At 42.6% G+C, this 19,014-nt stretch overlaps 1 protein-coding gene across 2 annotated transcripts in view; it reads left to right on the plus strand.

Moving 5' to 3' along the window:
- The first annotated feature begins 8,648 nt into the window (after positions 1-8,648).
- The window catches only part of PPP1R12A (protein phosphatase 1 regulatory subunit 12A), a 126,979-nt gene continuing 116,613 nt past the window's right edge, over positions 8,649-19,014 (plus strand). For both annotated transcript variants that reach the window (XR_008233169.1, XM_052774673.1), the window contains exon 1: positions 8,649-9,023. Coding sequence is in view for 1 of the 2 variants with exons in the window: in XM_052774673.1 (XP_052630633.1) it covers positions 8,787-9,023 (237 nt within the window). In the remaining variant the exon portion in view is untranslated. The remainder of the gene's footprint in view (positions 9,024-19,014) is intronic.

Below are 19,014 nucleotides of genomic sequence, written 5' to 3' on the forward strand. Positions count from 1 at the left end.
TCGAGACATTCTCTAATGTGACCTCTGTATGTATCACCTATACGATTATTATACTTCTAGAAGAAATTGACATTAAAACTACTGCATATATTTTGGGTATAAAATATTAAGAAATGTATTTCCCTTTGTGCTTACTGTTACTGCAGAGAAGTGTGAGTGTTACATGACAGTGATTGTATGCAGGATACGGTTGCAGGATATTCCTGTTTTGTGTGGGGAACCGCCTGGTGTCTCTTTGAAAGTAAGGATCTTCTAAATATACAATGCAGAAAAGCAGCGACATAGATTTTGAATTTTAAGTATGGATTAGCTATTTTTTACAGAAAGAAGACATTGGAATGGTACTTTAAGCTATTAATTTTTTACACTGTTTCCTTTTCTATAGCAGTTAGGCCTCTTCTCCAATTTTATCTAAATGCAAAGTGATGAGAGAGTAGGGACAGATTGTTCTCCTTTTGAAGTAATTGTTTGCCATTTATTTTCCTGGGAGTAACACTGTGATTTTATCAAGATCATAAGATTTAATATTATGCACAATTTCAAAAATATGCAAAACCTAAGTTTTTTAAATACAGAGGCCCGCATAACTGTAACACAGACGTTTTAGCACAGAAATCACTTTAGTGTTTTCTGACACACAAGTGTGTGTGTTTTTTCAGAGCACTCCTTGCTCGATCAAAATTCCTACTGCAAAAGAAGCTGCAGCATTGGGTGCTTTATCTCCAGCAGAGTTTTATATCTTTATTAAGGCTTTAATTTAAATCTTTTAAATCTTACATTGTGAACATCGGGAGTGGAAAGATTCTAATTAATGTGATCAAAATTCTTTATTCAGCTCTTGAGGTTTAAATACAAATCAAGGTCAGAAATGCAAAATTAAGAACTTTGAGTTATTTATCCCATGTAAAATCAAGATTCAGGTGCAGAGCCAGAAATGTTCCAACTTCCTATTAGTTATTCTACTTATCAGCCCACAGTTCTAAATAAGTAATCAAAATGTTAATAATCAAAATAATCAAAACAATTCAATTTTAAAATCGTATCCTTAAGCTGTAATTATATATACAAGTAGAAAGTTAATTTTACTGTTATTAACCTAGTTGAAATAATGTCATTTCACATCTATCTATCTATCCACTCATTTGTCTTAAAATAAGTGTAATGTAGAACTTGTCTAGGAGCAGCCTTTACTTTCTTGAGCCAGTTCCATTAGAGGGAGAGAGCAACAAAATGCACATAAATAAAAACAGAAATCAAGGAATGCTTAATGCAACCTGGAGCCAAGTGTCTGATCTCAACAAAATCAGTGTTTCAGATCTCAGTTAGTGCTTGAAGTAAAAATATACTATGACTGTTTCATAATCATAACGAAGTAGCTATTCCAGTGTTGCGCGCAGGGAAGTGACCATGACCCAGACATGCCCGGAGGAAGGGGCAGACGGACGTGGGAGGTGAATTTGCCAGGTGCGTTGCCCGGTTGTGGCTGGGGGGTGAGTTTCAGTTGGGGTCCTGGCTTGCTTCACGCTGCTGTTGCTGTACTCCCAGGGCTTCATTTTTAAAATGAAGACTGCCAAGAAGGAGAAAGTTATTCTTATTATTTAATATGAAAATGATCTAGCCCTCCACTCACTATCGTGTTTGCACAGAGTCCAATTTGCTAGCTGCCACGTGGAAACAAACAAAAAGTGAAATGAAGACAGATACATTACCTCCATGGAGAAGACAAAATGGTGGGTAAAGGAGTGTGAGGAATTAACTTGGCAGTGCTCACTTGCCTTACTCTAGTTAGCAGACTTATTTTCCACAAGCCAGAATCCCAGTCCAAAGGACACCAAACCATTAAAGAAACTTTCCGAGAGAGGAAAAATAATGACTTAATGGTCACAGCTAGAACTACAGGTGAGATTTCATGTGATGGTTGAGCCTACATAATGTCTCCCTGCTTCTAAGGAGAGTGAGTCTGTCCTTCCCCAGGCCTGGCCACGCACTCCCATCTCTTTTGGAAGCCTCCCTTCACCCTTTGATGAGTCTGCTCAGTTTGCTAGACCAGCACAAAATAATGCTCTGGTGGGAAGAAGCTGCTTTTGAGTTACTTTAAGCATCTGCTAAAGGAAAAGGATTTTTACGGGTCCCTTCTCAATGGGGCCTTTTGAGTTATCGTGATGACTGAACGGGGGAGTTGCAGGCCAGCGAGCCAATTTAGGAATGGTTAGGAAATGTGATTTCAGCAGATGAGGGTTGAAAGTCATAAGCTTGTCAAACCAGAGGCCAGTTAAGAAGATTCCAAAGGGTACATCTGTGTGCATTCATGACAGAGACATTAGAGCTTCTGGAGTACCTTAGCGTTACATTAGTGGTTGCTGCAGACTAATGTTGCCTCAGATTAATTGTCTCAATTAAGTCACTCTTCTTTTGAGTTGACACGATGAAGCAATTAAATTTCTTTATGGTCTTGTGCTAAGGAAAAATAGGAGGCCACCAAAGGAGTCACTTGATGGTTTGGGATGACATCTGATCAGTTAAGCTGTAGCCTGAGGAGTTACCTACAGAAGAAGTAACTTTCCGTAGCAAAACCAGGGCTAGTAACAAATACAGGGGACAGAAAAACTGTAGTGGAAGCATTTATTAGGACAACAAACTACTAGAAAAGGTGATTTCTGAGCAAGGAAACTGCTTTCAGTTGCTTGTTTCTGTTGTATTCAGGGAAACAGGTCTTTATGAATATTCTTATAAATAAGCATCGCTATACTCTATCAGCCAGTTCTCTTTTTAAAAAAACCACTTGGTTTTCCTTTTAACGGCTGTCTGAATAGGCTAAAGGACGACATTATTTTTGTCACTGATATAGGTGTGTTACTTATGTTACTACATTGCTAAGACTAAACATGATGTGAGCGCACAGTTATGTCATATGCTCTGCTGGCTCATAAAAATAGAGCCTGTAGGCACCATGAGCAGCAGGGCATACTCCTAGATGCCCAAAATCCAAGCCAAGCCAATTGTTCAGCCACACAGATTTCAGCATTTTCAAACCCCAAGTTAGAGAAAGGACACTTTCATATACCAAAACAAATGTTTCAAAAGGAAATTCATATACCTCCTGGTAGCAGAAAAGCAGAAATCTAAGAAGTGTCACAGCTGTCAATAACCCTCGAGTGTATGGATATTTGCATTGTGAGTGAGAAGCTACAACAGGATGTCTTTCATTTCTCTTTGTCCAAATTGCCCTCCTGCAGCCCTGGGAGTATGTTTCTCAGCTGTGATATGTTCAGAATGCAGCTCAGAGGGAACATCTTGCATGCATTTCAGAGGGACAGGTCATTCCCTTCCCCCTCAGTATTTAAATCGCACATTTCAATAGTACGCTCCTTGACTTGAGCCACACACAACCGTGGAAAAGAAACACTTCACCTGCAGAAATGCTGAACAGGGTTCATAAGATGACGTGGCCTTTTGGACATCAGAATAAACCAAAGATACTTGTTCTCAACAGCAAGAGGCCAAAATGGACAACTGTCATGGCAGAGTGTCTAACACCGTGTCTACATCCATATACATGCAGCATTCCCAGGACTGCAGAGACTGAATAGAAACAGAGCGCCTGTATTTCTGTTACACAACATACGGCTCACTTCTGTTTTTTCTGAAGTGACTAGGCAAAACTTAATTGAAAGTAAGACTGGTTTTATAAAGTCAATTTTATAAATAAGTGTATTTCCCTATTTCTAAAGGACATGGTGTTACTTTTTACTAGCCAAGACAACTATTTTTAGCTTAACCCATGCACTGTTGAAATTGTCAGTAGACCGAATGCTGTTTTAACAGATGGGTACACGCAGAAGTATGTGAGAGCATCTCTGTGTGAATCAAGTTTAAATGTTAGCTTGCATTGCCATCCAAGAATACGGAGGCAGCAATCTGTGTAAAGCTCATGAAAGACGCTGGGAGAATACATCATTGCAAATCTGATTCAGAACTGCATAGTTTATAAATATGTGCCCTGGTTGCTATGGTAGTTTTAGTTTTGGTTTCGGTGACTCAGGATTATGCAGCATCAAAAAGTAACCCACCTTGATATGTGGGGTTTCGAGAAGTCTGCTTCTTACATAATTTACTTTAAGATTTTGATAGCACTTTGTGCATAGTCTTCTTATCTCTTTTTTGCTGGATAAGGAATGTACCAGAGTTTTCACTGTCACTTGTATGGGTTTGTCACACAATCAGAGTAGAGAATACACCAGATTTAAAAATAGGAAGGACTATGACTATCAAATAAAAAAATGAAAGAAATGCCTTATTCTTATGATAAGTATCTCTGTCACGGCCTTTTCATGTTGAAAAAGGCTTTTATATTTTTTTGTCCCATCTCTCCTTTTACAATCCGTGATTCTTTATAAAAATCTGCAAGATTTAGTAGAAAGTTTTGTGTCAATATATACAGTATTTGTCACTATCTCTTCAAATTACCCATTTTTCCCAGAGCTGGAGTTGATAAAATTAACTTTGATATATTAGTTTTCTTCACTGGGGAGAGAAAAATGTTAGGACAAAATTTTTGGAAGGCACACTATGTCTGTTGTTGTTCAAGATGAAGGACAAGACAACAATTATCCTTAGGAGGTCAGAAAAAAAATTCTACATCCCCGAAGCTGACTATTTTGGGTAGTGCAAAAGCTTCATCTGTGTACTTCTGTGGTCCAGAAGCCTGTGTGAAATAGCTTTGAATGATGGTTGTAATGCTTTTAAGAAAAAATGGAAAACCAGAAAGCACACCCATAACAATCTCATTGCTAAATCATTTTACTGATCACTTGAACACTGCCATTAAATTAACTGAAAATATATACATGCATCGATGCTATCTCTGCAAATGTTTACATGGTTAGCTCTAGAGAAAAGTAGCCCTACTGAAATCAGTGCTAGTATTTGCATGTGGAAAATTACACATTCAATCACCTTTAGTGCTATGTATATACACGAAAACAAAGGATTTCACAGCACATCTATTGTGTTGGGTAGTCTGGTAGAGATACATCAAAATAACCTGACAGATCTAGGTCTACTCAGTGTGTCCTTAAGTTGCACACATCAGGTACCTAAAATGGTAAGTCTCTCTTGTTAGCACACTATTATTATTGTACACACACATGCACACTTACGCAGTTACCAAATTCAATCTTGTGATACTGTCTTGCAGCAATGACTGGTTTAGGACAAATTTTATACTCACCTTCAATATGGTCTTCAAAGAGAGGCTTAATATATAGGGTTTGGTCTAACCATCTGCACAGCTGAATTTCACCCTCCATGCTTAGGCAGATAATTGGAAAAGAGTATCAGATTTCAGCAGCAAATATTATTGGTAATTGTATATGCTTATCTCAGTTAGTACTGAATTAGAAGCTGTAGACGGTCTCATCTCCGCTCAGCTACACTGCTTTTACAATGAAATTGAATGACATCAAACTGGTAGGATGGGGTGAAGAATATGGCCCGGTATGCCTTTGCATAAACGTTTATGTGAGATATGAGATAGGAAAAATACAGAAATTAAAAACAAGTTTTAAAAAAAAAATTATTTTTATTACTTTTATCATCATTCCCTTCTTGTTCTGAATTTTGTCAAATACAGAAAATGTGAACAATTGCAGAGATTCAACAGTTTACATGAATTACAGCTCTACTTTTTGCTTAAGGAAGACCATATGCTTTGCTAGATCACATTCAAGGACCACATATAATTTACTGCAGAGCAAACAGCTATCTAGGAAGGGCATATATACTCCATATATATGGAATATCTGAATTTCAGCTGGCTGCACGAATGAATTATATGTTTCCTGTGGAGTCTGTAAAAAGCCTCAAACATAACATAACTCCCGAATGAGGTGCAACCCAAAAAAATGAAAAAGTCGATGAAAAATAAAGTCAAGAATGTAGAACATACAAATTGCTGCAGTGTAAGGAAAGGTGTTTGCTGAAGTTCTCTGAAAAGCTGGAGCTGAATCAGTGAAAAAATGCCCTGGAGAAAGAAACAAAAGGAAAGTACTAGATCTGGTCTTTAAAAGCAGACTGTATGATACTTAAGAACAGAAAAGGCCATGCTTTCTGAGCTCTAGAACCTCTGCATTTTGCTAACGAGCCAAGGAGAGTGAGATGAAGGTGTTGAAGGAGGATCCATGACCAGAAAGAAAAAGCTTAGCTGGAGGAATGAAGTCAAGGAGAGGGGACTGGAGCTCTGATGGAAACCTAAAAACATGCTCCATGACAATGAAATTCCTAAGAGAGTGCATTTTGAATAAGTGCCTATCAATTTGCCTAGAATTACTTTGCTGCTAGTAAAGCACTTGATTTACATATTGCTTGCTGAAATCAGTGTATTACATTCTTCAGCTGTGTGGTTTCTTTGAAGAGTCAAATTTTCAGACAGCCAACTGAGAGAGAGAAAGAGAGAAGCAGCATTTGGGGAGGGTACATGTAAAATATCAGAGACATCTGGGGAAGGAGGACTCAGCTTTTATCTTGTGTTAGCTTCTTCTGGGTTATAGTTTTCAGCTCCTTAGGAAATGGCACTGGATTGAGAGCCTCTCCCCAGGGAAGTTTGCCCACGAGGACAGGACCACAGCAGGTGGCTGGAGCCCGCACAAATCCCCTCCTTAGATGCGAGTCTGTCGATGCAACGAAGCTCCAGGCTGGTAACTGTCCATACTGGGCCGATGGTACCAGCGCTATGCCAAAGCACAACTCAGTCACCCGCGTGAGTAATAAACACTGCAAAGACTGCTTCTGAAGTGCATTATGCAGAGTCAGCCATACTTTCAAACCCAGGAGCCTAAACTGTACCTCTGGATAGTCACACAGGCTGTCAATGGGAAGGTATAAATTAGGTGCCAGGTAATTGTTCATCCACCTACTCAGACTGCAAATCTTCCCCTGGCAAATCCTCCATCTTGACTACAAGATGTCGCCTTTCGTTCACAATCGCATTGCGCCTGCAAATTGTCAGTGCACTGTATCTCATGCATTGCTATATGAGTAAATCTGATGGATACTACGCAAATATCTCCAGATGAGTAAATCTGATGGATACTACGCAAATATCTCCAGATGAGTAAATCTGATGGATACTACGCAAATATCTCCAGATGAAAATTCGTTCTGAAAGACATTAAGAACAACGCATTGCTGCAGGTACCTTACAACTACTACTTCTTGTGAAATGCCGCTGACATTTTTATCAATAAAAATCGAAATAGGAAGCCTGAGTAGGCTGTGAGACTGTCCACCATAAGGAGACATTATAATTAGAGAAGAACAAACCATGCAAAATTCGAAGTGTATGAGGTTTGGTGACCCTCTTAAACTATACTTTGTTTCCTATAATTAGTTGAAAATAAAACTTTCTTTCCAGGAAGTTTAAAACCACATTTTTTTCCCCCCTGAGATGATTCAATTTAAAACAAAATACATACTACTCTTAGCTAAAGAAAACATGCTACGCATGGAAGAAAATTTACTACATGTAATAGCTCGGTTCCTAGAAGTCGCAGCTCTGAACGAATACATTTCAGTCTTTGCATCTTCAAATACTGTATGCTTTTGAACTACTTGTTTTCTCCCAACAGAAAAGATGGTTGGGCTACCCCAGGTTTTCCGATAACGGAAGTGAACTTTAAGTAAAACGGACAACAAGCACAGGGATTTGTCCACCGTCACGCGGAAGCGTCAGGGCAAATGGGAGACGACTGTGCTCTCGTACAGCAGGCTGCCCTAACGCCGTCACGCCTAACCCCCCCAAAACGAAGGATCCTCAGCGAGTCGCCCCGTTTCTTTCCTTCTTTCCCCCAGCGGCTGCATTTGCCCTGTTGGCCAACGCAGGCGGAAGCGCAGACGCTGTTGCGTGTGACGCCGCGTTGGCGGCCGGCGGGGACAGGCAGCACCTTGACCTCAGCTGCCCGGCTGAGGTGGGGGAGCACGGCGCTAAGCACCCGCCTTCGGTTTTGGGGTCTAAGGCCTACACCGGGCGCCCCAATAAACGACACTGCTCCCTCTCCACACACACTTCGTCCCGGAGAAGTCCGTCCCCGGTGACGGCCCTTTTCCCGGCAAGGCCCTCCTCGCTTTTCGAGCGCCTTTTTTCGGCCCTGACGGCAGACCAGGCCGCAGCGGGCGAAGGCCGGTGCCCTCGGCCGCCCCTGAGGCGAGGCCCCGGGGCAGGCGGCAGCGGGGCCCGCTCCCGCCGGACGCCTCTCGGCCGGGCTCTTCCCCTGCGGTGGCGGGGATTTCCGCGCCGCGCGGGGCAGGGGAAGCCGGTGACCCCCTCCGGCTGAACTCTTGAACTCACGGGCCGGCATGAGGCAAACCGAGCCGGCCTCGCCCGCCCCACTCACGACACACGCGGCGGCGGCGGCGGCGGCGGCGGCAGCACCACTCCCCCGCCCCGCCCCCCGCTGACGCCCCGCCCCCCGCCGGCCACGCCCCCGCCCGCCAGTGACGCCACCCGCCGCGCCCGTCCCCCGCCCTCCCGCGTCGGTCGTGTCACGCCCCGCCCCGCCCCGGCTCCTCTCAGCCCCGCCTCCCCGCCGCCGGTAAATCTCGCGGGATTATGCTAAGGAGGCCGCCGCCGCCGCCGCCCCGCCCCTCCCGTTCCCTCCCGCCCTGCGCCCTCCGCCTGGGTGGGTGAGCGAGCGAGGGCGAGTGCGGGCCGCGGTGCGCTGTGGGATACTGGCGGTATATAGCCTATCCTCGGTGCGGCGTTAGCTAAGGGGGCCAGGCAGGAGCGGGGTATGAAGATGGCGGACGCCAAGCAGAAGCGGAACGAGCAGCTGAAGCGTTGGATCGGCTCCGAGACCGACCTGGAGCCGCCTGTGGTCAAGCGCAAAAAGACCAAGGTGAAGTTCGACGACGGCGCCGTCTTCCTGGCCGCCTGCTCCAGCGGGGACACCGAGGAGGTGCTGCGGCTGCTGGAGCGGGGCGCCGACATCAACTACGCCAATGTGGACGGGCTCACCGCGCTCCACCAGGTCGGTGCGGAGCCGTTCCCGCCGCCCGGGGCGGGGGCTGCGGGTGTGTGTGGGGGAAGCCTTGGCCGAGCTCGGCGGCGGGACAGGCGGGGAAGGCCCCCCCCCCCCCCCCCCCTCCGCTCCCGGCCCGTGAGGCGGTGGAGGAGGAAGGGGCCGGAGGCGGCTGCTCTCCCCTCCGCTGGGGGGTGTCGGGGCGGGGAGGGGCCGGCGGGGCGGGAGACGGCGGCGGCGGCGACCGGGGTCAGGCTCGGGGGAGGGCGGGCGGGCGGGCTGGAGGGGCGAGAGGCTGCGGCCCCCGCCTCGCTCCCCGCAGGCCGGACGTGGGAAGGGGGCGGTTGGGCCTCTCCCCTTGGCTTCGGCGGGGAGGAGGTGCCGGTGACCCTCTCTCGCTTTCCCCGGCTCGCCTCGCTTCCCCCGTTTGGGCAGCGCCTCCCTCGGGAGGGACGGGGGCGAGCGGGCCCTGCCCCGCGTTGTCGGGGCGGGCGGGGGGGGGGGGGGGGGGACGGGGACACACGGGGACAGGTTGCCCCCGGCGGAGGGGTGGTGGCCGGCAGGTGAGGGAGGCGGGCTCGCCCCGGGCGGCCGCTTCTCGCCCGGGATCCCGGTAGCAGTTTCCTGCTTGCCCCCCCGTCTCCCCGGTTTCGCAGGCGTTGAGGCGATGAAACGCCGGTCGTGTATGCGGGCGGGCGGAGGGACGGAGCCTCTTATTTCTCTCCGGTTTCTAAGGGGAACCAGTGTTTCGTTCCTGATCTAGAAACGTGTATCGGTAGCCGGCTGCCCGCTTTCTGTAGCGATGGCTTCTGCCGCAGTGTGAAAGCTGAACTTTAAGGGGAGCGGGGCTCTTCACGGTTTTCTTCGCTGCGTTGGAGAGCAGTCAAAAAAACCGAATCCATATTGCTTTGTTCTGGTGTGGGTATGTGGGAGGGGGGGTTGGTGCTGAGGGAGATAACTTTCACTTGGGGCAGGGGGGGAATGGAAGGGAAACTGGCTGTGAAGTTTCCTCAAAATGGATGCTTTGTGCATGTTGAACTTCATAGCAGTCTGATTGGAATCTCAAAACGTTAGCCAAATAAGGAAAGGCTGTGGCAATCCGGAGATAATGCGGGTTTGCCTGAATAGTTTTTGTTTCTCTAGAAGGCCAAAAGCTTCCACGCTATATTAGATTTGCTGGATATCCAAACAGCAAAAAATGATCTTTGACAGGCTAGCTTCCTATTCTTAAGTTCGCAAGCTGTTCAGTAGTTTAAAAAAAAAAAAAAAAATCTTAATGATTATGAGATGTAGGTTGATCAAGTAGAAATCTTCCCCAAATGGTTAGGTGAGGTAAATAGGACATTGTTGTTATGCAGTGCTTTTCTTAAATTCACCACCTCATTTTTGTTTAATGTATTTAATCCATCCCATACAGATTTTTTTCAAGGATGTGACGCTCTACAAATACATAAGTTGCCCCATAGTGCTGGATAGGATCCCCTCCTGAACATAAGATAGAGAATTCTACTACGCTTTGCTCTATTTCCTGTGTATAAGTTGTCACTTGTTCCCCTGTAAAGGGTATTGGTTTACTTTCAGTTGTGAACTGAACTGGAAGAATGAATGTGCGTTGCGGTTAAGCCTGTCAGCATGTTACTGCGGCACGGTTACCTGACTTCAGGCTAGCCTGTCGCTTCATACCAAGGTTTTATGTATTTGTCCTTCTCTAACCAAGTTATGATTGCTTCGTGCTTCCAGGGAGCTCTGTATTAGAAGTCATACCTTGACTGGTTAGATCGTTGGGTCTACAAGTTACTGTAGTCCAGTGATTGGTAGGAAAGGATGACGTTTAGTTTAACTCTATTGTTAGAATAAGAGATGAATGGTGTTATCTCTCTTCATGAAGTCCAGATGGCATTTTCACAACGTCTTTGATACTACATAAAACAAAGCTTTCAACAAGATCATTCTGAGCTGCTTCTCCCCTTCTTTTTTACCTGTAGTCAGCTTGCAGTTTGAAAGGGCAAAGTCTAAAGGAACAGAGGTGAAGATTTGTATCACTGCTAAAACTCTTGCTTGCTCTCATCTGCCCCCCCCTCCCCCCGCAGTGATACCAAAGAGCCTTTTCTCATTTTATGATATTTAAATCAAATAAGATGATCAATTGTGAAGTTAGAATCCTCAAATGTTGCCTGTTGCTATATAAAAAAAAAAAAGGTTTATAACAAATCCCTGCCCGTGACCAACTCTGAATGGTTTCACTTCATTATTATCAATAAATCTTATTTGCCTCTAATATGTCATATAAAAGGTGCAAATCATACAGTATGCAGTCTCTAACATGAATTCATTTGATCAGATTTGGCTGTGGCATGGAACAAAGCTGTATCTGTTCCCAAAGGAAACTCTTCAAAAACTTGTCATTCTTCTTGACAGAGTTTTGACTGACTGATGTCAGTTGTGTCAAAGTCCACATTGTTGTGTTTAAGACTGCCACGGTTTGCTGTTGCTTTGTGGTTTTTTGTTTGATTTGTTGTGTGGTTGGTTTTTTGTTTTTTGGGGTTTTTTTTGTGTTGTCTGTCAGATCCCATGTAGACTTTACTGCTTCACAGGAACAAATAATAATATCAGCAAAGATAAAGTGACTCTTACCTTTTTTGGGTTGTGTCCTTTTTGTCTTGCATCTAACTATTTTTGCAGTTACTGAGAACAAATGCATGTGTCTGAAATAGCCATAGAATTAAATATTTAATATACTATTCAGCCTTTGTTTTTCCTGCTAGATATGACAGTTACCGGAAGAGACTTAAGCTGTGTTTTCTTTTCCACAGCCCAGGTGGTTGAAAGTGCTGAGGGGAAAGTACCATTAATCCTGAAATTCTGGTGAAGTTCAGATCTGGTCTTTAATGGAGCATCAAGCTTTATTACTAAAGCCATTAGCTAAACTTCTCCTACATCAGTGGGGTAGAATGCCATCACCGTCAGAAAGCTTTATGTAGAATCGTTTCTCTTAATGCATATGGGAAAGGAAAAATTACAATTGGCTTGGCAGCTCAGAGGAGGAAGGGGGAGAGTATATGTGCACGTACTTTATTCATCTCTTGGCACTGAGTGATTTTGTTTTATATTTGCACGCGCATAGATGAGTGGACTTGAGCGCATCATATCTGAGGACAGGTCAGGTAAATTTCTTGGAATTAAAGATCTTGCAGAAGGGGAGAAATTTGTCATTAGATGATGATTATTATTCGTGTATGTAATGTTGGGTTCAAATGTCATTCTCTTTAAGAACTTGTTTTGGTGTAAGTTCGGGTTAGGCCTTCAGCACGAAGGACAAAACTGGGTGTACCATTTTTCAATCTATGGGAGATATATGCAACGTAGGATATTGCAGCAGGGTAGTATGTATTCTGCTGCAATGTACTGCATTACAGATATATTGTGTGCGTATATGTCTGTAAGATGAGAAAACTTACTTTTAAATTAGACCTTGAATTTACAATCAGATGTCTGTTCCGTTAATTTAGTGGAGGCTGAAGTTGATTGTTTTTAAATGTTGCATTCCCAGACAGTTGTCACACAGGATGAGATCTAATTTACAGATAGAGCAGCTTTTCTAATCTGCCTTAACAACTGAATGTAAGGAGAACTTGGGAGGAAAAAAAGCCCAAAGGTGAGTTGTGACCTTGTAGATTAATAGTTTCTGCAGAGGCGGGGAGAAGAGTGGCATATTCTGAAATAATGTTTACAAGAGACTGTATACTGTTTTCAATAAAACCTGGTCCCTTCTAGGGCAGACACATTTATTCGGAGTGGGATTCGGTTCTATTATCCTGAAAGCTTAGCGCCTGTCCTTCCTCAGGGTTAGGACTCTCTCTTCCTCTGTTTCCTTCTCTTCCATGAAAGAGGACTTCGTTCACTAGCTCTGATTGGAATTTATTGCTTAAGTGACTGAAAGTAGTTTGTCTAAAAGTTACGTAGAGCTTTGTATGGGAAAGAGGAGCCCAGCCTCTCTGGGCAGCACCATGGGAAGGCTGCATGTGGTGGGGAGGGACTGTGATGTGACCAGTTTCCTGGAAGGCTGGATTCTGGATTTCCTGCGCACGCTGCTCCCCTGGGAGCACGGGGTGTGCACTGTGGAGTACCTGCACGCTCCTGATAAAGGAGGCTGAGATTAGGCTGCGGTTAGGTACGACAAATTATGCAGCCTGCTTTTTGGCTGCCCTTTTTCTTTGAGGCTGCTCAGATTTAGGAGGTGGTAACCTGCTTTTTGGCCTCATTCTCTCTGGGTGAGGAAGGTGGGTGCTGCAGCCTAATTCCACCAGATAGCGTGAAAGGAGCGTGTCCTGCTGTCTTGAGCTTGTTTCGTCCTGGGGGAGGGTACAGCTTCAGAGGTAATAAGATAAGGGAAATTGCCCTGGCTGTTTGTGCATGGGCTTCATTGAGTACTGTAGGTGTTGTCATTGGTGAAGGCTGAACAGCAAGAGAGGCTCCTGATCCTTAATGAAGGATTCATATGCTCTTTTTTTTGTCCAGGACAACTACAGTTTAATTAAGCAAAGTTCCCCAAAGGCTATGTCTGTTGCAAATATCTGTGTTTTTCTGCAACTCTTCAAGTACTAAATTGAATATGAAGGTGAGACTGTTTTACTGACGTTATAGTTATGTATTAGTTTGCAGGCACAGCAATATGCCAGTGCTGTAGGACTCTGCTGTGTTGATCCCTCAGTAGTATTTAAGATGCTGAGAAACTCTTCACAAGTGTGTTTCACTGAACGCTTATTCTTTCTAACTGATTAAGGACTGTTATTGCTGTCTTAATATTTCCTGTGGGTTCTATGGGATTTATTTCTTGGGTAAGAAGTACCTTCCTTTGCAGGAGTTTCTGCAATAGTTTATGTGAAAAATTCTATCAGGACTCCTGGTGGCATGCTTCTAGGACCTGATACGGTAAAGGGTATTGTTACGATTGGCATCAACTGTCGTCCTTGTTACGACATCCTTTCAGACAGCAAGGAGTGATGAAAAAGGGACATAAAATCTACCAGTGCTGGATCCCTTTGCCTTAGAACTTGATAGAGGGCATTAAGGCTGCACTGTTGGGATCCTTTTTGACAAATGATAACAGAGGTCATGTATTTGAGCTGGGGCCACAGCATGCAGAGCATGTCAAGTCATGAGAGCAAAGAACAGGTTCCTACAGTCTTAAATCTCTAGGGTGTTTGCATCGTAGCAGCAGCACCCAACAACCAAGGGTAAGGAAGGTATAGAAATAGCTCAAAGCCATGTTAGTAACCTCCTAGCTATGACTTCTGCACTGCCTCTTTTGGAGAGTGCAAATACTGGTGTGTATGGTAAACTTGTTAATATTTCAAGACTACCAAGTAAGAGAACTTACTTCTGTACAGAAAGGTTCATACTCTGTTAGGAACCTGATGCCTAAATCTCACTGTTTGGAGGGGAAACAACCTCCTACCCACTGAATGCCCTTATGCTCTCATTGTAGATGATACACAACTGAGAATTTTGGACTCATTTGCTCAGTTTGTATTATGTTATCCTGATTTATTTATTTTTTTAATTCTCTATCTGTACAACAAAGCACAGAGAAAATGAGTCCCAAAATAAGTGTAATGTTGACTTCACTCAGTGATTAGACTACAGAGGCATATTTGTTTAAAATCCCCTTTGTAACAGGAGTTGGTTCTTGTGTGGGCCATAGATCTTTCCATAGTTACAGTAGCTAGGTTCAGATTCTACAGTAAGTACTTGTTAACTTCCTACTGATCTCGTCATCTAAGATTTTTTTTCTTTACCCTTTGAAATGGAGGCAAGAAGAGGAAAAAAAGAAGTGATTCTTCATAATATACTTTAAGTATAATAGTAGAAATTTAAATGCTGTGTTCAAAAAAATTGTTCTGCTTGGTGTTTTGTAAAAGAAACAAGTAACAATCTTTCCACCTTTTTAGGTTTATTATCTCCAAGTGTCTCTTGGCCTCCTCACGGTCTGTCAAGTTTGAACCTGTGATTTCTGTGTGTAGTTACATAGCATTTTTCATTGCTATGGATATTTCTAGTGCACAAACAGAACAACCCAAGTGAATTCTAGCATATAGTAATTATTTTAAGTATTTAAAGCAAGCTTCCGTGTTAGTGTAACTGATGGATTTCTTATGTAGTCATGGAGGATGAGTTCTACGTTCAATGTAAAGATGAATTCAGCTGGTAGGGCTTTAGTATTTACCGAAGCTAATGTTCAGGGATGATTTCTGCTGGTCTATAGCCATGAATTTCACTGTAGCATTAATGCTGCTTTTACAATAAAGCTTTATCTATGTTTTTTTATGTATTCTGGCATATTCTTGGTATTGTTAGAACACTTTTTCCATGATAAATCATCAAAATCACTTTGTAAGAGTAGATGAGATGTGCTCTTGTATGTATGAATGAAACCGAAGTGAACACGCTTGATTTGAGGCCTTTTTGATCTTGGCATTGTAGTAGCAAGTGTGTTATTTTTTACGAAATTACTAAATTTCAATTTGTTAGCTAAATCTGAGGCTAGGAGACAGACAGAAGCAGTCAGTATAAATCATTAGTAAAGATACAACTTGGGTCTTCTAACTGAGGATCTGTATTCCAGGCTTAAGGGTATATGCTAAATTTTAGTTGGAACAGATGGTTTGACAGGCTCTTGGCCAATTCTTTACTTGTTTATCCCTTTGCTTGTACTCTCACTTGCTCTCTTTCTCAAAGTTGTTACTTGGGCTAGTAAGACACTTATTGCAATCCTCTGAAAAATTGAGAGCCCAGCATATTGCTTGCCTCTCTGTGTAATTGTGACTCCTGAGGCTGGGCTGATAGGATGTGGAATCGAGGAACATGCATGTGTTCTAGCAAATACTTAAATTTTTTTTTATCCAAGAATATATTCAGACAGGTTAGACTTGGACAAACTAATATGCTCTGAAAGCCATGTGGTGGTAGTTTTGGACAACTATAGCATGAGTACACCCTTCTGGGACTCTTGCAACCAAGAAATTGTGAATTATGCCTTGTTACTGCCATACTGTAGTATCAATATAGAGTGTATGCCTATAGGACGTGCAACCTATGAGGACATTTACCTAACAAGTGTTATCAGTGCTTAACAATGTGTCTTTCTTCATTGATCTGGGCAACCGTAAAAATGCAAACTGGAATGCAGCTGCAAAGCAGTGGAGCTGTCAGTAAGCTGGGCAGCTTCTGATGCTGCGGATGGGTGGAGACATTCCAAGCTGCTTTACTTTCCTATATGCATTCCTGAAATGACAGTCAATGGAAAGCATGGCATAAGAGTGGCAGCATTCCTCAGCTGTTTCCTTTCTAGTAATTTCAAGGCTGTAAGGATAGAACAAGAAGGCAAAAGATGATCAGGGTATTTGGGGATAGGAGGAAGCATTTCTGGATATATTTTTTAAATGCTTTCTTTTGACAAGACCTGGTACCCAGCTTTTCTGTTGTTTTTTGAGAACACTGAATCAGCCACTGTGCTTATCCTGGAAACACTGAATCTTTGACAACTCATTCACAAAACCAAAATTAGAGCAATATGATGAAGTCTTTGAAGAAGACTGTTTCCCATTTATGCCTGAGTGGTGCTAGCACTTACCCCATTAACAATATATTTCTTAGACTAATGGCTTCTAAAGGGCTGTTGAACAGAGTCAAGAGTGGAGTTCGCTTTAAGAAGAGGGTGAAACCCCTGAAAAAAACTTGACCAGCAAATGCAGCCTTATTTTGGGCCTACATACAGACATAGGTTTGCCTTCAAGGCTGCAAGTAAATAGTTCTATACTACTGTAACTTCTGAATACTTCAGTTTTACATTTGGTCTATAACTAGCACATAGCCATCTATTTTGATACTAAAATATCTGTAAGCTGTGCTTTTTAGAAATGGTTCCAGCTCTAAAACATTCTGTCAGGGGCCAAGTCTCACTGTTTTTTTGTTTTTGTTTTTTTTTTAATTTTTTTTTTAAAAATCAGTCTGAAATATCCTTTGATTTATTTTCCCATGTTATGATTGTCATTTGGGGTCTTGAGTTCACATTGTGACAGCTTGCTTTGATGTGATCAGTTAGCCAGCCAGTGGTGATTACTACAAAAGTTTTTGTTCTGGGGTGTTTATTTATTTAGTTTTGCTGTTGCTGTTTTACTACCCTGATAGTGAAGCTAGAAGAGTAACCAAAGCGTCTTCTATGTACATATTGAGTATCTGAGGTTTCTTGTGCATCAGGGAATTTACATGCAAGTCTTGGCCTTGTGTTGTGGATCTGAAATGCATATATGCCATTTCTCATGTGAATTTCATTTTCCTGTTAATTTTTTGGTTCTTTCACAGAATGACTAAAATGCATGTTAGCAACATGAAACCTGTTTGTTAATAGTTCTGCTTCAAACTTACAGAATGAGCTTACCTGACAGTATTTTTCTTAAAATTTCACATGTGAATTATTTGTCTAAGGCAAAATAACACTGTCTTCATCTGGTAACAAAGGTGAGCACAGCTGACAAGTGTGTACACTGATGTATGTGTGTGGTCAGTGCTACCTTCTGAAACACTTAACTTGGATGAAGCTTTCACTGAGAAGCTGCATTCCTCTGTCAAATCCAGGATCCTTGTGGGCCCCTTTTGAAATTAAAATACCATCTCTGACTTCTGGCTTTGAAAGTTTTGGCTTACTAATGTCCTGAAATTTGCTTTAGCATTCTTGATTGAAAACCTATGCTTCCGTTACTGAAGTGGAAAATTTGTTATTTTAAAGCTGCAAAGCATGTTGTTCCAAGTTTTAACAAAAGTGTTGGTTCTTGCAGTATGCTCACAAATGTATGCAATTATACTTGAATGAGTAGGCTTAATTAAGTAATCTTAAAGAAATCAAAAGTGTGCCCCCCCATCCCAGAGATGAAACAATCCGAAGTTATTGATATTATCTCCTAGATCAGTCATATTTTATAGAATACACAGAAGGTAGTCAAAATTAAAAGTAACCCTGCTTATTGCAGGGTTGTTGCAGCAGTAAGTTATTTTTTTATCTAGTTACAAAAAGTCAACAACTCTTAGACTTGTTTTACTAACCTGTTCTTTGGAATTGTTTTCAAATCAATCCAGCCTGGTGCTTTACATGCTGAACTTGCTGCAAACTTGGGCAAAAATGAATTGCCTTAGGATTTAATCAAAGTAAAAAGTGAAGACTGGGGTGACAGCATTGTGCCTGTGGGCCGAATAGGGACTCCTGTTGTTAAGTAATAATCTCAATTCTATCAAACCATATAAAACAAAGTTTTTAGAAAGCTTGCCAAACTTTACAATTTGCTACCACTTTTACTTTGTTCAACTACTGCAACTTGAATTATTTTAGGTCCTAATGATAATGATTTTTTTCACAAGGAGTCTGCATGTTGTTTCCTACTCAGTAGAAGATAAAAGTTTAACACTTTATCTCTGAAAGAAGAATTTTTGTGTAATGTCAGTTTCTTGGCTTCTGAGTATAGCAGAGTGGAGAGGGTGGGTTGTGCTAACACTGTGACTGTCCTTGGGTTTTTGTTTGTGAATTTTTCTGGACATGGCTTTCTGGTCCTTCATTTTCTACTTGCAGACAACCTAGCCAAATGCTTGGCATTTGTGTCTGTATAGCTACACTTGTATGTGTGTAATATTGAATGCTCATACTTGTATGTCACAGTGCTTATTGGGTATTTGATGCTTAGGAAGAGAAACAACTTTCCCCCATCTCTGTAAAGGAGTAACAACAGATCTAGTGGCTCTTGTGCTTAATACTTGTAATATACTTGTAAAATACTGAAGGCGGCCACTGACAAGTATATGATTGCCCTGTGTTTTAGTTGAGTTGCCCTCAAACTTGGTTTTATGTGAAATAATTTCTTCATATTTTTACCTGCAATTTGCAATGTCATATCTTATCAACAGTCTACCTGGCTTTGGCCTGATCTGTCAAATGTGACTTCAAAGAAAG

The sequence above is a fragment of the Harpia harpyja genome, chromosome 23, assembly GCF_026419915.1.
Source record: "Harpia harpyja isolate bHarHar1 chromosome 23, bHarHar1 primary haplotype, whole genome shotgun sequence".
NCBI classification, from domain to species: domain Eukaryota; kingdom Metazoa; phylum Chordata; class Aves; order Accipitriformes; family Accipitridae; genus Harpia; species Harpia harpyja.